The sequence below is a fragment of the Alosa alosa genome, chromosome 21 (genome assembly GCF_017589495.1).
Source record: "Alosa alosa isolate M-15738 ecotype Scorff River chromosome 21, AALO_Geno_1.1, whole genome shotgun sequence".
Taxonomy (NCBI): Eukaryota; Metazoa; Chordata; class Actinopteri; order Clupeiformes; family Clupeidae; genus Alosa; species Alosa alosa.
The window spans coordinates 7746950-7768403 of record NC_063209.1 but is presented as its reverse complement, the minus strand read 5'-3'; the positions used below and the strand labels follow the sequence as shown (position 1 = coordinate 7768403).

General features: G+C 48.3%; 2 protein-coding genes across 2 annotated transcripts in view; one reads left to right on the top strand and one right to left on the bottom strand.

Moving 5' to 3' along the window:
• The first annotated feature begins 358 nt into the window (after window positions 1-358).
• LOC125286830 lies at window positions 359-9192 on the top strand. Its single transcript, XM_048232140.1, has 8 exons — window positions 359-796; window positions 1656-1835; window positions 2292-2480; window positions 2809-2985; window positions 3442-3583; window positions 5680-6299; window positions 6725-6869; window positions 8420-9192. Exons 1-8 carry the CDS (start codon window positions 701-703, stop codon window positions 9190-9192), a joined length of 2322 nt encoding a protein of 773 aa, XP_048088097.1. The 5' UTR covers window positions 359-700.
• A 3578-nt stretch (window positions 9193-12770) lies between these two features.
• drp2 (dystrophin related protein 2) overlaps window positions 12771-21454 on the bottom strand; it is a 76348-nt gene continuing 67664 nt past the window's right edge. Inside the window, 4 exon segments of the mRNA XM_048232138.1 lie at window positions 12771-13441; window positions 13824-13910; window positions 14594-14711; window positions 17347-17590. Of these exon segments, the coding sequence (XP_048088095.1) occupies window positions 13383-13441; window positions 13824-13910; window positions 14594-14711; window positions 17347-17590 (508 nt within the window). The 3' untranslated portion in view covers window positions 12771-13382.

Genomic DNA, 21454 nt, shown 5'->3' with positions numbered 1-21454 from the left:
ACTGCAAGCATTGCTACAGGTCTGGTTTCACTGCTGTACTGTAATGAGCCCTTGAAACCTGACATGGGTAATGAGGAGTTCAGGAGAATTCAGGAGTCCTGCTCTGCTTTGCCCCACACTAGCCCTTTCACTTTCTCCACAGTGGTGTTCAAGAATGGCCGCCCCTTCTAGAACCAACTTTCCTGTACTGGGCAGGATCCCTCCTCCCCTCCCCCCTCCCGCATCCGGGCCTCTCTTGGTTGCTCTCCTGCCTCCCAGGTTTTACAGGAGATTACGCCAGAAGATTCTAGAGCAGGTGGGGAGGCCGGGGGATTAGCTCACGCAGATTAAAGTGGCCGCCATCAACCTGGCTAATCCAGCCATCTGTCAGAGAGCAGGAGGGATGCACCTGCCCCACAGGACAACTTGGGTTCTGTCGTAACCAGAGGACCGATCCTACCACACACACAGACGCCCTGCACAGTCAGCAGACACACATACAGAACACGCAGAGTCATTAACACTAACGGGAGAAAGACATTTTAGCGGGTTTTTTGTTGTTGAAAAGAAGTCAGAGAGGGATTTAAGACTGAGCGAGCCAGGGCGGACTCACTCAGCTACACGCATACACACACACACACACACACACACACACACAGCTGAGCTACAACTTTACAGAAGCTACTGCTTGGCTGCAGCGTTCCTCCTCCGAAAGCAGGACATGGAGGAGACCTACATGCTCAGACACCATGGGGTGAAGAAGAAGATCCTGAGTGGGGGAACGGGCCGCATGCCTAATTTCCCTCCTGGAACTAAGGTAGGACACACACATACACACGGCCATGCTGTGTATTGAATGAATGGATGTGTTTTCCAATTAAATAAACTTTTAGTGGCAGTAAATAGTTTTATGAACCAGGAGTTTATGCTTGTCTGGTGGTTTAGGTCTCCCTTGCTTAGGTCTATTGGCGTCTCTATTTATTCCTGAATTTTATCGTCCCGCAAAGGTCGATTAAGTTTTGTCTTGTGAAAACAAGGCAACATCTCACTCTTGAAAGGGTAGGGTCTGGACACGGGCAGACATCGTTGCGTCAACAGTCAGGAAGCTTTAGCTGTGATCTGCAGCTAGGTGACTTTTTCACAGTCCGGCCATATGGCCGACGACGCGGCGGATGATGACAAGCATTTTCCACGGTGATGCCAAGAGTAATCTTGGTCGCCCAGCCTCCCAACCAGTCGCCGTTTCACCACCTGCGATATGAGCCCTCTGTCTGCCCGTTCGCTCTCTGTGCATAAGATGCACTTCCGTCTCCCGCAATTACAGACAGACACCCAAATTAAAATGACGCACCACCTGGGAATAGAACATGTAATATCGTGGCCACCCCACTGCTTAGACACTGAAGGGTAGAAGGACAAGGGTAAAAAGGACTAGCTCACATGCCGTAGGCAGGCCACACACAAATTCAGACAGTCCTCTCATTTAGACTGGTTACATTGGAAAGGTCTAGATGTTTAGGAATTGTGCTATATTTGCTCTACTCTTAATCCTATCTGTGTGTCTCTCCTTCCTTTCACTTGTGCTGTATTTGCTCTTCTCTTAATCCTGTGTGTCTCCTTCCTTTCACTTGGCCCATTTTCTTTTGTCCTTTCGTTTCCCTCGTACCAACGTAAAGTTGGTGTTTCACTTCCAAACACTGCTGGATAACTTTGAGAGGACGGTGATTGATGACAGTCGCAAGGCCAAGCGTCCTATGGAGATCTTCGTGGGGAAGATGTTCAAAATGGAAGTGTGGGAGGAGCTGCTCAAGTCCATGCGCATCGGAGAGGTGGCCGAGTTTTGGTGCGACGCCGTTGTGAGTGCAAGAGTTCAGATTTTCTGACACACACACACAAACAAATCTAGCCCTGCCGACGAACCCCAGCGTAAATTACGCACCGAAGCACGGAGAGCCCAATTTAGATCCTAATTAGCGTCGGCAGAATGGCAGGGAGTTCCGCTCTCATTCTCATGCAGATGAGCCAACCTCTGGTGGCCTCCTACACTATCTCTTCATATCTGGCAAAAAAAAGATGTTTCAGATTAGTTTTTGCACTTTCTTTTTATTTACAGCTAGAAGTTTTAAGAGAGAAAGAATTTGCAAGTCAAATGACTATTGATTGCACTTAGTAAGGTCAAGTTGCAGTAGAAGGGAGAACGGCAAACAGGCACACTCTTTTTGTTTCTGCCAAGTGAACAAGTATCTTACTTTCTTTTGGTCTCTGTGCACTCTCTCTTTCTCTCTCTTTCTTTCTTTCTCTCTCTTTCTCAGCACACAGGCTTGTACCCCATTGTGTCCAAGGGCATGCGCATGATTGCCCAGGGCAAAGACCCACTGGAGGGACAGAAGCACATGTGTGGTATGGGCAACATGTTCAGTTACCACTCCACCGGCTACCCGGAGTTGGATGAGCTGATGAGAGAACCCCAGCCACTGATCTTCATCATGGAGCTCATCTCGGTTGGCACTTTTTCAGAACCACGCATAGATACACACAGACACACACACACACATACATCTCCACATCATTTGCGTATGAGCATTTTAAACATCCCCCAACCCAACCGCTTGCCAAGTCCCAGAACAACAGTGGATCTGTGCAGCCTACTGTTCACAAACCACTCAAGCCTAAGAATAAACAGTGTTACGCAACCAAACATTACCACTTTATTGAGGGGGTGGGAAAAGTAACAAGTGTCCCATCTATGATCTGTACAATTCCCCTCTCCCAGCACCACCACCTCCTCGGACGCCTGTCTTTATCCCGCCCTTGTCCTGTCTTCTCCAGGTGGGTGACCCGATGTCGTACGAGCGGGAGTCCTGGATGATGGAGAAGGACGATAAACTCAAGGCGGTGCCCTTGCTACACGCACAAGGCAACAGCCTGGTCAAGCAGGGGAGCTACCGCGAGGCCGCCAAGCGCTACCAGGAGGCGGTGGTGATGATGCGCGCTGCTCAGTCCAGGGTGAGACTGGGTGACGGAGGAGGAGAGCTGGTGTTGTCTAAGATGCTGGGTTGTGGGGACTGAAACATTTGAATCCAAGTTTCCAGTTTTCTATGGAACAAGTGATTCTCTACTTCCCACTGACCTTATTAATTAGAAAGTGTGAGACATTTCCTGCAGTTATGCTACAGTATATCTGCAGTAGGTTTGTACCTGTTGAAAGCAGCTTCACGTGTGTCTTGCACTGTAGTCATTCATATTACATGTCTGAAGTCATCCTATTCATGGGTTTCATCAGGTCCCTTTTCACAGGTGTATAAAATCAAGCACAATGATTATGAATGCAGACTGCATGGTGCTTGATTGATACACCTGTGTAAAGGGACCAGATGAAACCCATGAATAGGAATTCTAGGCTGAGATGTTACGGCATCTATTGAAGCAGCATTGAGCTGAGATGGTTGTGTCTGTCTGCAGGAGATGCCTGGGCATGAAGACTACATCAACCTGGGCAGACTCATCATCCCCCTGGTGCTCAACTACTGCCAGTGCATGCTGGAGCTGGAGGAGTACTATGAGGTGATCGAGCACACCACCGAGCTGCTGGAGAAGCACAAAGGTACCAGTACGGGTGCCCGCGAGGGCCAGTTCTCATCAAATCCAACGCCACTGTGATTTTCAGCATCGATGTATACCTGATGAAGTCCAACATACATGGTGTATAGCGACAGGCTGAAGGGCTCAATTGCAGTAGCAGAGTGCATATTCTCATCAACATCAATTTAATCAGCGTGAACGTAGTTTCCCATCAGTGGAGAGAGCGGTGTTGTTCAGAATGGCGTCCTCACCTCAATATTACATTTTGGACTGCCGCACCTCAGGCGGAATAATTTCAGTTCTGTCTCGTTGTGCTGTTCGATGTCTGCAGCAGCCTATGCACTCTGTGAATTAGAAGACCCACACACAATCACACACACACACACACACACACACGCAAATGCAAATTGAAGCGCATCCACATATTTCTGAAGTTTCATTGACAGCTTTTTATTCCTCCACGAAATGCGTCAGCATCACGGAAAATGTCAAGATGACTTTGCATAGGTCAGGGAAACCACGGAGGTAAACAACGCGAGTGCTTAGAGGCAAAAATCTGTTTATTTTCTTCAAAAGCCTCGCAAACGCTCGGTGTAACACAACAGGGGCTCACTCCGTTTACACCAAATCCTCCAGGGATTTAGTGTCTCTGTGCGCGACGCAACTGGAAGTCACTATTGCACTACCCGAGCAAGGAGACAATCGTCGTCATTCAGTATTCTCTCTCTCTCTCTATCTCGTTATTTTCCTCCTCCAACTGTCATTCCTTATTCCTTCCTTCTTTCGCCCACCCAGTGGTGCCTTTCCTGCGCCGGGTGCGCTAAGTGCCATGTAGATACTGTTCAGTTGCCTATCAGACCACAGTGCAGCAGTGCTTACACAGACAGGCAGCAATCTGCAGGAGAGAAAGTGTCATCCCTTTCTTCTCTCTCCATTTCTCTCTCTCTCTCTCTCTCTCTGCCTGCTGTTTCAGTGGCCCCGTGGCCCTGGTGTGGTCGGGTGGGCTGAGTCCTCTAATGAGGCTTATGCAAATAGAGGAGTGAAGCAGCGCAGAGCCAGGCAGGCCCCAGATCCTCTTAGGCCCCGATCAGGCTTTCTGTGTGAGCGAGCGAGTGTCTCAGTTTTATTTTATGTGTGTGTGTGTGTGTGTGTGTGTTATGCTGTCATTTCTCTCTCTCTCTCCGTCTCATCATCTCTCCCCCTCTCTCTCTGCTCTTTCGCCCTGGGTCCCCTCAGCCTGCGGTGACACCTCCACCCCCTCAGACGAGCCCAACACCTCGTTCTCGTTTCTGTCCCCCGTCCCAAACGTGTCACCTCTCCTCTACCTCGCTGTCTCTGCATCTCTACTCTTCTGTCATCCTCCTCTCTCTCCTCCTGCTCTTTCGTTCACACTGTCGGGGGAGCGATCTCCATGTGAAATGTGCTCGGCGCCAGAGCATGGCACAGTGGCAGCAGCCTTGGCAGCAGTTTGCCAGGGGCTACATCTGAGAGGCGTTTGGTGATGGCTTGTGTTGTGTGTCACTGCTGTGTGGAGTAAAGGGTGTGTGTGTGTGTGTGTGTGTGTGTGTGTGTGTGTGGTGGAGTCTTTAAATGTTTGGCATGGAGTGGGATTTTAGCGTAGAGATCATATGGGAGAGTGGAGGAGCCTTGGATGGCGCTCATCGATGGCACTCTTTAAGCGGACCCCCAGGCCGCCGCCGAGGCAGCAGAGGGGGGGATTAAAGTGTCTGGCGCGATGAAATAAACAACTCTCCGACGACGTGGAAGGGAAAGAGCCCGCAGTGACTGTTTCACGCTATGACGGCTTTATTCTCAATAACAGAAAAACGCCTTACTAGCATCGACCCACGTCATTAGCGAGGCAATGTGTGCGAGAACACACAAAGAGGAGTACACACACACACACACATATATATATATGTATACACACACTCACACACGTCTTTATTGAAAACACAAACACACAGCCTGAGGCAAAAACTGTGATCACAGCTATTTTAAGGAAAGTGCAGAACAGCCTTGGATAAAAGGTATGTTTCAGATGTCAACTATTTTATTTTATTCCTTTATTAATTCATTTGTCTATTCTCAACACCCCTCACCTCCCCCTCCCTCCAGACTGTGTGAAGGCCTACTACAAACGGGCCAAGGCCCACGCGGCCGTGTGGAACGAGAAGGAGGCACGGCGGGACTTCCGGATGGTGGCCGAGCTGGACATCACGCTGGCCCGCCTGGTGCACCGCGAGCTGCAGAACCTCTCGGAGACGATGAAGGAGAAGTACTGGGAGGAGAAGGAGCAGTACTGGAACAAGCTGGAGAAGGGGAACGAAGGGATGGGGAAGAAAGGCGAGGAGGACGAAGAGAGGAATGGAAAGGGGGAGAAAGAGGGGGAGGAAGAGGAGGAGGAGACGAGTCTGACAGGGGTGATGAAGATGAAGCAGATCGACGTGGACAGCTTGAAAATCGAGGCCCAGGAGCCCGGGCACAAAGTGGGCAAAGCCAAGGAGGTTGCAGAGGAGCCAGCCACCAATGAGAAGCCAGCCACAGGTCTGGACGGTAAGACGGGTACCAATGAGAGCGCACCGTCGGCGTTAGAGGAGAAGGATTGGCAGGAGATGCTGAGGCTCACCATGCACCTGCAGAAGGAGGGGAACTTCCACATGGAGGAGAAGCACCATGACGAGGCTGCAGCCAAGTTCACAGAGGCTCTGCAGTATGTGAATTACCTTCAGACCAAGGTAGGTCCTACCCACAGTACAAATGCATGGATCTTTGGAGGATTCTGTTGGCATGGTTGATAAACATGTGGGAGATGTGTGTGTGTGTGTGTGTGTGTTTGTGTGTCTCTTGTTTTTGCTGCTTTGTGTGTGCTCAGTACAAAAATACTGCATTTATTCCACAGTGGAGAACTGTGACCATTTCACCCCAGGAAGATAAGCAATAAAGACACATTATCCTGTCTATAAAGCTTTATTGTGCGTCACTTGTAGAAAATTGAGGGTGTGTTGTTGTTAAAAAAAGGACAGACTTGTCAATCATCTGTCTGTCGTCCTCACTGAGACATTAAGAGTGTGTGTGTGTGTATCGAGGCATTTCTTTGTTGTCTCTTTCCAAACTCCCACCATCTCTCTCTCTCTCTCCCTCTCCCTATCTGTCTTCCCAGAGGGTGGCGTATAAAGGGGAGGACTGGGAGTCTCTGGAGAAGGTGCGCGTGCCGCTCATGCTCAACCTCAGCCAGTGTCGGCTGGAGCTGCATGAGTACCAGCAAGTGGTGGAGCTCACCAGCTGCCTGCTCAAGAGACACAAAGGCAAGACTCAATACAGCCTGGGCCCTTCCAAACAGCAGTTAACACATATGCATACGCACAGCATGGACGCGCATCTATGGTACATACATATGCATATGTGCAGTGCATACGGTATGTGTGGTAATGTAGTGAACACGCGAGTACAAAAGAACCCCCAGATAACACATGTTCATACATATGCATTATGCATTTGACCCAGTAACTATGCAATATGAGCACTCAAATAGGAACAAATGTACACATACATACATATATACATACATACATACATACATACATATAGAATCGAAAATAACGTTCAGACACGCATAGCAACCTACACACACGAGTTCCCACACTCTCTCACACCCTCGCTTGCCAATTTTGGAAGAGGGAGTGAGGAGGCTGTGGTAAATAGGGACACGAAGGTTCACCCCCTGCGGCAGCATACAGTGAGTACTGAGCTCCTCATCATCGCTGCTACCGAGACACTGACAATGAGCTCTCAGTGCTGCGCTACAGAACCCGCTCCTGCTCGGCTCACACTGTGTGAACAGTTCATTTGTCTGCCCCCCCCCCCCCCCCCAACCTCCACCCACCCGTCCTCTGTAACTTTGCTTTTTTAAGGAGGAAATGTTTGCATCATTCAATATAGAGAAAAACCTTTGAGGAGCGAAATTCGTTTGATTGTCTTCACCTGAATTATTTAGCGTTGGGATGAGCACAATGCAATGTGCGTCTGAACTGGCTTGGCAGTTCCATGTTTCATTAACTTTTCGCCCGATCTTTTCACATCACATCATTTTCTCACTCCTCCCTTTTTATATTCTCATCTTTTTTCTTCCATTTTGGTATGCAGGGGCATTTTCACCCCATATTTGCCTTACCCAAGCTTATTTATGAAACATTTAAGACAAACAGTGCAATTCCTTTGCACAAGGTACAGGCAAGCATTTAAAAATACATGAAACAGTCATAACAAGAATTAAATACCTGAATTAGATTTTTGAGCTAGTCAGTGTGACATAATAACTTAATGCTTTTTGCTCTGTTTTATTTGACCTCAGGGAACAATTAATAAGAAAAATAAATGTGTTTTGGCCCTGAATTTTACTGACTGCCTTAAACCTGTATCATTAAATCAATATCATGGCACTCTGGAAGTCAGCACAGAGAATTATAGAAGGTGTTCGACTCTCTAAAATCTTTGTTGGAACTCTGAAATGGAGTGCAGAGTTCTGACGAAGTCTGCCTATATACCTCCCTCCGAGTCTTGTTCAGACAGGGATTCTCATTTTTTTAGTGTGCTTTTGGAAATAATAAGCACTTGTTATTGTTGTTTTGGCGGGGTTGTCTGGATAATTGCCTGTAAATCCTTGTTTTTTTTGTTCATTCACTGGGTCCTCTTTCTCTACCTTTTCTTTCCATTGTGCAACTCCCCTCCCTATTTGTGTCCTCCCTCATCAGACTGTAATCATCTTCCAATTTCTTTGCTTCCCACAGTCGCTGTCTACATGTTGTCTCCCTCTTCCGCCAGACGGTAATCATTCTTTCTCTCTCGCTCTGTGCAGGTAGCATGCGGGCGCTGTACCAGCGGGCGCGTGCCCACGCGGCACTGTACCATCTGGAGGACGCCAGGAGCGACCTGCTCAAGATCCAGAAGCGCCACCCCCAGTTCAAGCCCATTGTCCGGCTTGAGATGAAGAAGCTCGGGGAGAACGTCCGCGCCAAGAGCGTCAAGGAGAAGAGGAACTACTGGTCCACCCTCGAGGACAAGTACGGCAAGGGTGAAAAGGCGCAGGTGCCCGGCAAGAAGGCGGGGAAGAAGAAGAAGGCGGTCAAGTGGACGGACCAGGCGGCGAAGAAGGACGGAGCGACATTAGAGGAGATCAAGGAGGGGCCGAAGGAGGGGAGCAGCACCGAGATAAAAGACGGGAACGAAGGGGCTGCTGGCAAAATGGTGGCGGCTGTAGCGGTGGAGGCAGCAGCAGTGGTGGAGGCGGCAGCAGTGGTGGAGGCGCAGCAGTGGTGGAGGCGCAGCAGTGGTGGAGGCGGGCGGCAGCAGTGGTGGAGGCGGCAGCAGTGGTGGAGGCGGCAGCAGTGGTGGAGGCGGCAGCAGTGGTGGAGGCGGCAGCAGTGGTGGAGGCGGCAGCAGTGGTGGAGGCGGCAGCAGTGGTGGAGGCGGCAGCAGTGGTGGAGGCGGCAGCAGTGGTGGAGGCGGCAGCAGTGGTGGAGGCGGCAGCAGTGGTGGGCGGCAAAGGGTGAAAAAGGTGCCCGGCAAGAAGGCGAAGAAGAAGAAGGCGGTCAAGTGGACGGACCAGGCGGCGAAGAAGGACGACATTAGAGGAGATCAAGGAGGGGTCGGCTGAGGGGAGCAGCACCGGTGATAAAAAGACGGAAACGGCGCTGCTGGCAAAATGGTGGCGGCTGTAGCGGTGGAGGCAGCAGCAGTGGTGGAGGCGGCAGCAGTGGTGGAGGCGGAGGTGGCAGCAGCGGCGGGGTCCGATCACACACCCATAAAGCAGGACAAAGCCCCAGGCGCAGCCGGCGCAGGGGAAGATAAAGCCAACAAAACCCCCAGATCAGGAGAGGATAAAACGGCCGAGGGAGCCCCATTAGCTGCCGCTTCGGCAGCCAGCCACATCTTCAAAGGGACCAATGAGATCAAAGCGCCGGCCGAGATTAAGGGGGAATCGGCCAATGAGCATTCCCCAGACGTAGCCGACGGTACGGTTCAAACGCAGCCCGCTAACGAGACAGCACCAGAGCCGGCGCCAGATACCGGGGTCGGGAGCTCTGGGAAGGCAGGAGCCGCGGAGACGGACAGGTTAGCAGGCCAGACAGACACCGCAGGGCCCCGGCTGAAAGGATGGCGCAACGGGGCCCTACAGGGAGCTTAAGAAGAAGGCGACGACACATAGACCCCTGACGCTTAAAGGCCTGCTAGGGGGCAGCCTGTGGGAAACCCAAACCCACGACCCCGGCTGGAAGGGGCAACAAACCCCCCACGCACGCCCCCAAACAGAAAAACAAGAAAAAGAAATGAGACTTGAGACACACGCACTCTTTAGTCACAGTAACCACAAGGCATTTGTGTATAACAAATACAAATTTATTTATTTCTCTGTACACAATGAGTAGAAAGCAGCCAGTAACCCATTCGTTTTTAAAAAGCCTTTGAGTCACACACATTTCTTTTGTACAAATTAAAAAATAGAAAAAGAGAAAAACAAATTACTTGTACCGTACTGTAGGTAGTATGTAATAAATAAAAAAACAGACATTACAAATGGATAAATTCATTAAATAAACATCAAACAGGCTGAGTGGGGGGGGGGGTCAAAATGAGGAGGGAGGTTCAGTGGAATGTTTAATGAACATAGGGGACCTCAGCGAGACGAGGACAGTTCAACAGTAGTGATGTCAGTGGTTTCAACATAAGGGTTAAGTGATTCACATTGCCCCCTTGGGTTAGCTTCACCAAAACAAGCCTTGTTAACCGGCCTGTGTGTACGGGGTCAGGCCACGTAGGTCTGTCGCTCACAGGGAAAATAATGAGTGTGTTCGTTACTGAGGGCCGGCCTGCTAAATATAGACGGGAGACGGCCCCTATGGCAATGCGGCGCGTTCCCTCGTTTTGCTCATCGACAATGCTACAGGAGACAATGGCTACCATTTGTGTGGTCTCACAACAAAGTGCACGGAGAGTGGAATATGGGAAGGTCCACGACTAACAGTTTGAGGCTTGGCTACATACAGTGCTCACCTAGTCCAGGTAATAGCTCCCCCTATATGCTATGCAACATGTGCAGAGACACGCGACCCATCCAACTCTAATGGATCATGGTGTGGGGTCATTTGTCATCGTTTACAGGCCAAGGCTCTGATGCAGGGCTCTATGTGGAAAGGTGTGGTCACGAACGGGTGGTACGTAATAGGGTGGAGACTAGGACAATGAGCGCTGAAGGAATTAAGGTAAGTGTCCCTTTCTGCATGGTGCTCAGACGCTCGTCTTCCTCTTAATGGTTACAGGTTACGTGGGCCTCCCCGGGGAACAGAACAGATGTTGCCCATAACGACTCGAGCTTCTGAGGTATGCGGAGAGGGCAAATGTGCGGTTGCAGGGGGGGCTCATTGCGTCTGGTTATTTGCTTTAGTGTCTCTCTCATTCTGAATGACAGCCCACCTTTTTTTCTGTCCGCAACGCACGGTGCCGTGTCCTTGGGGACAGTTCCCTAGCAACCGCATGAAAACAAACAGGCGGACGCGTTGCGCGAGATGTCAAAATGTGAGCGCTGCGGCTGGAGGGAAGATTCTGGAATGCCAAACGGGATTAAAAATGAAATCTTTGCTCCACAACGGGGTCATAGTGTTATTTAAATATTTCTTAGAGAATAGCATCTCTGCTCCTGTGCGACTGAAAATAATAGTGTTCTCTATGCAGATAAACAGGAAACGTCCTTTCTCTTGCATCCGTTAATCTCACGCCTACACCCTGGCAAAGGCAATCGAGCTGGTGAATTTACATAGAAGGCCAGTATTGTTTTCTCACTTTGTTTTTTTCTCTCCCTCTCCATCCTTTTCTCTCTATCTCTCACACTCTCTCCACACACACACACACACACACAGCATTGCTTCCTATTCTCTTCACCTCTCCAGCATCCTCCCTCCTCACACAGATGTGGCTTTTATGCTGCTCTCTCTTTAACAAGGCCATCCTTGTGTTCTGCGTCTCTCTCTCTCTCTCTGTGTGTATGTGTGTGTATATGTGTGTGTGTACATGTGTGTGTGTGTGTGTGTATGTGCGAGCATGTGTGCGCACGTTGCTCAGGGAGAGCGGCTCCCGAGCTCTTTCACTACTTCCTCCTCTTCCTACGCTTTGAACAACATTAAATTACCCATCTCTCTCCTCCAGCCCCCCTGTGTGACTTTGTCTTCCACTCCAACGGCAACAAGAGTGAACAAAAAAGAAGAGCATTGCTGGGTTCCTCTAAGGTAGGCTTCAGGACAGGGTTTTGTTCCCGAACCGCGTGTGTGACTGAGTCAGAGCTCAGTGGCTGGCGATGAGGGGGGGGGGGGGGGATGGTTCCCACTGGCGCACCACTGACAGAAGAACAGACAGACCTGTGGTGACGGGCACCACCACCACCACTCAATACATGTGTACGTTTGGTCCGTTAGGATCGTTCTAGAATTAAGGCATGGTACACTGTGCTCTGTCGGCTGAGACAGTGTTATCCGTCACCTGGTCTATCCTCTGGTTGAGAGAGAAGTCCATTTAAACAGCGCTGTTTTCCCTGGACGTTTGGCCGTGAGGGAGACAAAGTCGCCTGTGGCCCCTGGAGGGAGACCCCACCTCTACAAAACGCACATGAATAGAGAGCAGAGGGGCCAGTTATAGCAGCGCTTCCTGTGCTGTCACAACCCGTTCATACAGTACATCTGTGTGTGTGTGTGTGTGTGTGTGTGTGTGTGTGTGTGTGTGTGTGTGTGCGTGCGTGCATGTGTCTGTGCCAATGCATTTGATATGCACTTGCTGTGAGGCGGAGAGATGTGGTACCAAAAGAGGATGGATGGTTATGGAGTGAGTGAGTGAGTAACGAGTGATATTCCCAATCCTGGAGTAGCCTCAGTTGGGGTTTGCACTTAAATAAATCTAAATCAAAAATTTAAATTGAGCAGCGCTCCCAGGCACTCTGGCAGAAGTGAAATAAACTGTGTGTGTGTGTGTGTGTGTGTGTGTGTGTGGGTGTGTGTGCGCGCACGTCTGTTTTCTCTCGCTCTCTTTAATGTACCACTGACGTGTCAGACCTACAGAGTAAATATGCCTGTTGTGCCCTGCTGGCTCCCTGGCAATCTGCTCCTCTCCCTCCAAGCTGTTCGGCGCCGAGCACGAGAGGCACGAAAAACACCCCCCCCCTCCCTCCCTCACGCATGACCTGACCGATGAGACCTACCCCACGAACCATGCTCAGAGAAATGGCTGAGCTTGACTGAGAGTTAGTAACACACACACACACACACACACACACAGACACACAGTGATCCAGACTCTGTAGTTTGTGGCACTCTGATGAGCAAGAGATGTGGGTGGGTGGGTAGGAGGGAGGGAGGGGAAGAGTAGAATGATGAGGGGAATGAAAAGAAGAGAAGACCTTTTGCTTTTGTTTCGTTAAGAGTGGTTGTGCCTGTCCGTTTTTGCTAGAAGGTCGTTGTGCTGTCACGGTTCAACCTACAGAGCCTCTCACACTCCAGCCCACTCCACACAGCTGGTTAAGCACAGTGTCTGGACAAACGTTAGCCTTTGGCACCGTTGAGTTGTGTGAGTGTGTGTATGTGTGCGAATGTGGGTATGTGGGTGACGACGACTGAGGGTGTGTGTGTGTGTGTGTGTGTGTGTGTGGTGCTGAGGGGGAGCGCACAGCTGTGAGCAGGGCAGTGTGTGTGATGGAAGGATGGATGGAGGTTATCGTTGCGCTCTGCTGGCTCTGTTGCGGAGCGGCGTGAGCGAAGGAGAGAAAAGGCCAGTGTCCATCAGTCGGCCCCACGGTGACCTCCCCCCGGACTCCGGCACTCATCCGTCCATCCGCCGCCTGGAGAGAGAGAGAGAGAGAGAGAGGAAAGAGAGAGAGAGAGAGGGAGAGAGAGAGGAGAGAGCGAGGAGAGAGCAAGAAAAAATGAAAAGAGAGCTAGAAAAAAAAAGAAATGATGGTGTTATCTAACTACCCTGTTATTTTTTTAATAACATACAGGCAATACAAAGTGGTTTTAACCATCGCTGCATTTACAAGAACTTATAAAGCCATGTTTCCGAGAGAGAAATGGCACATTTTAGAGCAAGCTGCCTGATTTGACTCAACTGCAGCACGTGAAATGAATAAAACTGAAACGTTCCACATCAACCAGATGAAAGGAACATCACAAACACCTGCTAGGGGCTCTACTTCTTGGTTCGACCTCTGGTTCTCCACCCACCTGGTTCCGAGGGAAAGACGTTCCTCAGCTGCTCAATCACCTCCTGGAGCTGTAGAACGGTGTCGTGCTCTTGGTCAATGTCATCACCTGTACCACCACAACAACAACAACAACAAAAATGGATCACAAGCAGCCGTCATTGTTGCTACTGGAGGCAAGCTTACAGCTGTGTTTACACAACATGGCCCTGTGTATTATACATGTAAGCGTGCATTTAGACAATGCAGCCAGTAGAGATTAGACATGTCGGCTTACAATTGTCAACAAACCCAAGCTAAGCCTTGAGCTCACTCTATATGGACTGGAAAGAAACAGTCAAGCAGCTGTAGCAAGTAGCTGAGATGCGGCTTTTCCAAACACCGTTACGTGCAGCCTGATTCAAATGCAGTGCTTAGAACTACATGTCGACATGTTAACTTGAAAACATCACAAAATGTCCTTTCACAGATGTTACTTTCTCTTTTGTTGTCCAGTGAAGAAATACATTATAGTTGTGTTGTGTGTGTGTGTTGTCAAACACTTCCTAGCAGTCCATGATTGCAGCCTGATTGAGCTGCAGACATCCACTAGTTGTATAGAAAGGCAAGTGGTAAACATTGTGTGATTCAGGTCCGTTTGCAAGGCTGGTAATACCGTTGAATAACATGAATAACCCATTCCTGGGACTACAGCTCTCTAATCTTCCATCCGTAAGTGCTTGTGTATTGTTCCTTATCCCAGAGCCTTCTCCTCGAGAACCTTCAGAAGCGCAGCTCCAGACATGGACTCACCTGCTGCCTCCGTGTCTGTGGTCTCTCTGCTCCGTAGCTCCCCCTGGTGGGCGCCCCCAGACACCGGCGAAGAGAGGGAGGAGGGCTCCGACCCGTTCGTCTCCGAGTCATCTTTGGGCTGAGGAGAGAGGAGAGATTCATTTAATGAATAGAAATTCAGACATGCATGTGTATCCATGAAAGCTAGCCGAATAAAGGGTCAAATGGTTAAGTAACCTTTGTAATCATACTTTGTGCATCAACATGACCAGTTTTATCCAAGCACCTTGTATGGTGTGATAAAACTGATCAGAACTGCAGTAGATAGGGAGACATAAGACACATCTCTAATTATATTTTCATAACCGCTGCTACATAGACTAGAATGGCAAAACCAAAATAAGTTTGGGGACAGACTGTTAAGCTCTGACAAAAAACAAAACAAAGACTGACTGGGAATTTAGACCTAGTTTTCCCTAACTTACAAAGTCACTGTGTTTTTTTCTCGGGAGATATAAAAGCCTGATTGACACCTTTGTCTAAGCAATCATCTTGTTGTGACTTAACGCACACACGCACACACACACACACACACACACACACACACTCTCTCTGATAAGAGGTGAAAACAGCGAAGTGATTCCGCAGCAGTCAGATTGAATGGAGGTGATCAAAATCCAGCCTCCATAAAAGTCACAATAACAGTTTAGGTCCCTCTGTTTCTCCAAGAGGATTATGGTGTTTAGTTGGCCTTCTTCTTCTTCCTGGGTTTTTCCAGCTCAGCTGTCTCCTCTTCATCTTCACTCTCAACTCTTCCTCCCTCCCTCTTTCTCTTTATTTTTCTCTCTCTGCTCTGGGTCTAGCACGCCTGTCAATCACTCCTGTGTTTCCACGGCACCCACTCTCCTCTCATGAGCCGCCTCCACACGGCCCAGCCACTTGAGTCATCTCAGCTGATGAGCCTCGCTTTCACACACACACACACACACACACACACACACAATCCATCACTCTCTTCCTTTCCGATTCACACATCCGATCCCCCCCCCCCCACACACACACATACCCTTTTAATTTTTTAATTCAAGTAAGCTTTGTTACCACAACACAGCCAAAGCATACCACACCATGTTGTATGCAGCACAGTAAATAGCAGTTCACCACAAACAGGGAAAATATATAAAGACTACAATGAGGATAAAACTGAAGCTGAACAAACAACAGAGAGAATGATACAAAATGGCAGATTCCCTTTCCCACAGCCTGTGACAGCACTCACATATTGTGCAGCCAACTCAATGCGCTGTGCCTTTTCTCCCAGAAGATGTGGGAACCTCTCTCTCTCTCTCTCTCTCTCTCTCTCTCTCCTCATGTTCTCTCTGTTCTGCAACAATAGCACTCTATCTCTCTCTCCACCCCATTCCCTATTCCCACTCTCATCCTGTCTCTCTGACAAAAGGTGCGCACTCCCTCTGTCTCTTCACCACTGGTCCACAGTGTGTGTGTGTGTGTGTGTGTGTGTGTGTGTGTGTGTATGACAAAAGGTGTGCACTCCCTCTGTCCCTTCTCCACTGGCCCACAGTGGCTCTGCCTGACTGCCCGTCTTCCGCTATCTCTCCCGCTCCATCCCTCTCTTATCTCCATCCTCCTCCGTCTTCAACAATCACATTCATTCACTCCCACTCTCTCTCTTACTCACTCTCTCTCTCTCTCTCTCTCTCTTTTTTCTCCACCCTTTGCTATCTTCTCTCTTCTCCCTGTGTCTATCTCTCTCTCTCTCTCTCTCTCTCCATCTCTAGTCCCTTCTCTCTCCTGCTGTAAGTCTCTTTGCTGTTCTCTGCCTCTGTCCCCATTCGACATTTTTTCTCTCTCTCTACCTGCAGCATTAGAGGCTCTATCCCTCTTTCTCCCTGTGGCATTCTCTCTCTCTCTCTCTCTCTCTCTCTCTCTCCCCTCTCTCTCTCTCTCCCTCTCTCTCTATCTCTCTCTCTCTCTCCCTCTCTCTCTCTCTCTCTCTCTCTCTCTCTCTCTCTCTCTCCCCTCTCTCTCTCTCTCTCTCTCTCCCTCTCTCTCCCTCTTTCTCTCTCTCTCTCTCTCCCTCTCCCTCTCTCTCTCTCCCTCTCTCTCTTACATGCTATCTTCTTCTCCCACCGCTCCTTTCTCTGGTTTCTCCATCCCAACCGTTAATCCCCCTCTCACTGTTTGTCCCCCTACTCTACGCCTCTTTACCTGCAGCATTACATCCCCCCACGCCGTTTGGCTCAACCCTTTCTCTCTCTCCCTCTGCCTCTCTCTCTGTTCCCTCCATACCAGACCTCATTCACAGCCTTCCTCCTTCCCCCGTGGGCCAAAGTTTCACTTTCTTCCTCTCAATAACTTCTCCAGTGTCCTTATCTTTCCTCGGTAACCTTCTTAAAAAGCTACATGTTCCCCCCTCCTCCCCTCTTCCTCCCTGCCTCCACTGTCAGATTGTTTCTTCCTCTTCCTGCTCTCTTCTCCTCCTACACCAGTAGCTTTATGTCTTCCCCCCAAACTCCCCCTTTATCTTTACCCCCCTGTGTATAACTGCAGCAGTTAAGTTCAAACTTCTGGCAGTTAGTAGCTCTCGCTTCTATATACGTATCTAGAACAGCAAGATCTCTCTCTGTCTCTCTCTCTCTCACACACAAACACACACACACACACACACAAAATCTTTACATACAAACTCTTTGGACTGCCACGTCCAAGGCAGACCTCCCAGATCTGAAGGCCTGTGTCCACGCGTGGCCTACCTGCAGCAGCAGCTCTCGGAGCCGGTGCAGCTGTGACTCCAGCTGCTTGTTGTGGTCCTCCAGGATCTGCATGCGCGTCTCCAGCCGGGTCTTGTGCTGGCGCAGGACACGCGCCTCGGCCAGCAGCTCCTCATCCTGCGGGCCCGTCGGCGAGCCCAGCGCCCCGTCGCCGTCCGTCAGCTGCGGCGACGCCACCGCCTCCTGGTGCCGCCACTTCAGACGACGGTACTCCCCCTGCAGGATGCTGTGGGCATAGCAGACGCCAAAGCCTCAGGTCAGGCAATGTCAAGAGCAGCTTGTCAGCTCTGGTTCATGGCGCACTAATTTAAGGGTTCAAAGGTCATCCAGTCAAAGTTCAAACAATCAAAAACTCACACCCTTTACTCGACAAAAGTGTTGTTGAGCAACCACCATGGTAACTAAATGAAAGAGTGATCAAAGTGATAGTCACTCTTTCATTTAATGATGGTAGTTGTTCAATGAAGCAAAAACACTTGAGTTAAGGAGATTGGTACGAAAACAAAAGGAGAGGTGCAGTGGCACTAGCAAGTCTGCAACATTTCATTTCTAATATTGAATTCAGCTTTTAGTCTTTGTAAATGTTACAAATGGAATAAATGCTGCATTAACTTTTTTTTTTAACACATTGCACTGAGTTCCAGTCAGAAAGGCTAAATGTCTCAAGTAGCTGCTGCGTGTTCAGGACTGAGTGTCCATGATGCTATCAGATTGTAGGCGCTTCCTCCACACAGTGGTTCTGGAGAACTACAGCATCTGATAGGGATGATGCACAGCGCTCCCAGCAGAGCCCAGCTCCACACCACATGGGACATCCTGGGCGAGGGAGGGAGCAGAGTTTCATATGCTGGTCACACAGCAGTACTGCACAAAGGCCCATCAACAGTGGGCATTATGGCCCATCAACAGTGCTTTGCTGCAGTAGATCTAGAAGCTATAAATGGAGTGGTTTATTCGGTGTTTCACCTTTTAGTCTGATAATACAGGCAGAGTGGTTTGCATTGTAAATAGAGTAGACATATCCCTGACGTGTTTTACAATGAGGGCTGTTGGCATATTGATATATTTTCACCTGTCTCCTTCAAACTGTGTTGCTTTATTTTCCCCCTCATTACATTGCACTATTTTGAGCAGAGATAAAAATGAACTTATGAAGGTAATTAACAAATGCATCTTGACTGGTTTATTATTGCGTGCCATGCCATGCTTGGCAAAAGTGAGAAATGACTGAGGCTGTGATGTCATTGTGTTGTCTTGAATGTCTGTGTGTGTGTAATCACAGTAGCAGCCAGGCAACAACATGAGTTAAACACACAAGTTTTTCTGTGCGTTAATTTACCACTCATGCTGCAACACCTGCTAGATGGCACAGAAGCAGTCAGAGCACATACCTAAATATAATTATGTCAACAGCAATCAAAATCTAATAAGGTCCAAGACGCCCTGCAGGGATGCACTGATAATCAGCTCATCACAGCCTGCTGTTGAACATGGAAGAATCCAGAAAAAATGCAGGTCAAGCCACGAAGGTCACCGAGGGAAAAAAACAAGACAGGGGAGAAAAACACATCACTGACTCAGTAAAAGGAGGGACGCCTCTGGTACCAAATTAATTGAACGGAGATTTATTTTTATATCTACGTTCATTAAACACAGATCTGTCGTTTTGCATGTACTTCTTGCAATTCAGGCTTTTTTTCTCTTTCTTTTTTCTTTTTTGCTCGGAGGTCTGAGGCATGCAGACGCAGACGCATGAGATGCTTAAAGTAGGTCAAGAGAGTGGTGCACGCTTCCTGGCGGCTGTAGTCAAAAAGCCACTGCTGTTGATGGAAGTGGCAGTCTGCCTGCTTTATCAGGTAGACACTAATTTGTATCCTGGTGAGTGGCTCTGCTACTCAAGAGCCGCGGCCATTTTGCATTACAGTATCAGATGAGGCAGATGAAAGAATGCGGAAATTGAAAAAGAAAGTGATGTTGTTGCTCTTTCAATTTCAACAAAGTAATGATCTCCTGTAAGAATGCTTTACGGAAAGTTTGATACAACTACATAATGAAAAATGGATATTGTTCTTGAACTTGAAGAGATTTTCATTTATAAGAGATTAAAGTTAATATCAGATTATGAACCCGCCACTCAATGACCTCTCATCTCATCTAAAATAGTTGGAGGTAGATGCCATGCTTGATATTTTCTCTGAAAACATAGAATCGGGTGTGGGTTTAATGCCAGCGTTGTTTGAAATGCCATGCTGGTCCTCCGTGCAGTATTGCTTTTTCTCGTCTCATTCATATTCCACACTCTATTTAATTTTTCTCTTTCTAAACGTAGCCTCAAGCCAATTCGGCACACCTCCTCCTCCTCCTGGAATGATGTCTGTATTAATAAGGGAGGGCACTGAGTCCACCTGGGTAAGTGCGGACATTTCTCTACTTTCTTCTCCTCTGAAATCAGCAGCCTGCCTCCTGCTAATGGCAGTTACTCTGGTTACAAAAGAATCCCAGGCGGCCTTTTGCCCTTTTGAAGAGATACATTTTCATTAACGTATATTCATATATATGCTCTCTGGATTTCCACACCTTGGTGTTAAAAGCACCTTGATCTAGCAATATAGCACCAGGAGCAGATAATTAAGATAATTAACATAAAGAGCAAAGCAACATACAAAGCACATTATGATGAAATAATCTGGAACAGTCTTCCATCCTATATTAAATCTTGCGTCACCATCGATGGTTTTAAGTCTGATTTAAAAATGTATCTACTTAGCCCCTCTCCTTTTATTTTATGGTTGTTATTTTTTTTAATAACATTGTGTTATTATGACCGCCACTGTGGCGGCGGTCATATAGGTTTAATCAGATTTTTTTTTTTTTTTTTTTTTTTTTTTTTTTTCTTTTTGCCCAAATTTCCGTCAATGATTCCGGGACACTGAAAGACCGGGGTACCGAAGAAACAGGTGGACATGTAACCCCACATGGATAGCAAAAGGAACCATCGTTTTTCGTTTTGATCTGTAGCCCCTCCGCTGAATTGGACCCCGAAAGGAGGTAGGGCGAACACAGTTTTCTGTGAATATCTCGAAAACCGTAGGGTTTAGGAGGACCATTTTTTTTTTTGTATGTTGATCTCAAGGGGCCATGTCAACCCATTCCATAACCACTCATTTCATGTATAGCGCCACCTAGTTAAACACAAAAAAAGTAAAAATGAGGTGGTGTAATTGAAGGTATCTGTGACCTAACATAGTCAAAACTGCACAAAATTGGAAGTGTAGGATCATTATGACACCCTATGTATGCACGCCAAGTTTTGTGGAATTCCGTTCATGGGGGGCCACACAATAAATTAATTTATGTTACTATACACCAACTGGCCTGTAGGTGGCCGGAGACAGTTTTCTGTGAATATCTCGAGAACCGTAGGGCCTAGGAGGTCCACCTTTTTTTTTGTATGTTGGTCTTAAGGGGGCATGTCAACCCATCCCATTACCACTTATTTCATGTATAGCGCCACCTAGTTAAAAATTAAAAAGCAAAAAATGAGGTGTTTTCATCTCAATATCTCTGGCTGACAAGGTCAAAACTGCACGAAATTAAAAGAGTAGGATCATTATGACACCCTCTGAATGCATGCCAAGTTTTGTGTACTTTCGTTCATGGGGGCCTTACAATAAAATAATTTATGTGTACATTTAGTGGCGTTACACCAACAAGGATTCGGGACACTGAAAGACCGGGGTACACAAAACTTGGTGAGCATGTACCCCACATGGATAGCATGGAACCGTCATTTTTAGTTTTCATCTGCAGCCCCCGCTGGACTGGACCCCGAAGGAGGGTAGGGCAGACACAGTTCTCCTGTGAATCTTTTATGGTATGTTGGTCTCAAGGGCCCACATCAACCTGGCTCATAATCACTCATTTGTGAGCCCCGGTAAAAAAAATGAAAATCAGTAGGATTAAAAGAAAGCCAAAATAAATATTCATCATCATCATCATGGCTGCATTTTCAGTATTGGCCGAAATTAGTCGTTTGTCCACTAGATGACGATCGTTGCAGTGAGGCGTAATTTTGTTGGAAGTTAAAAGT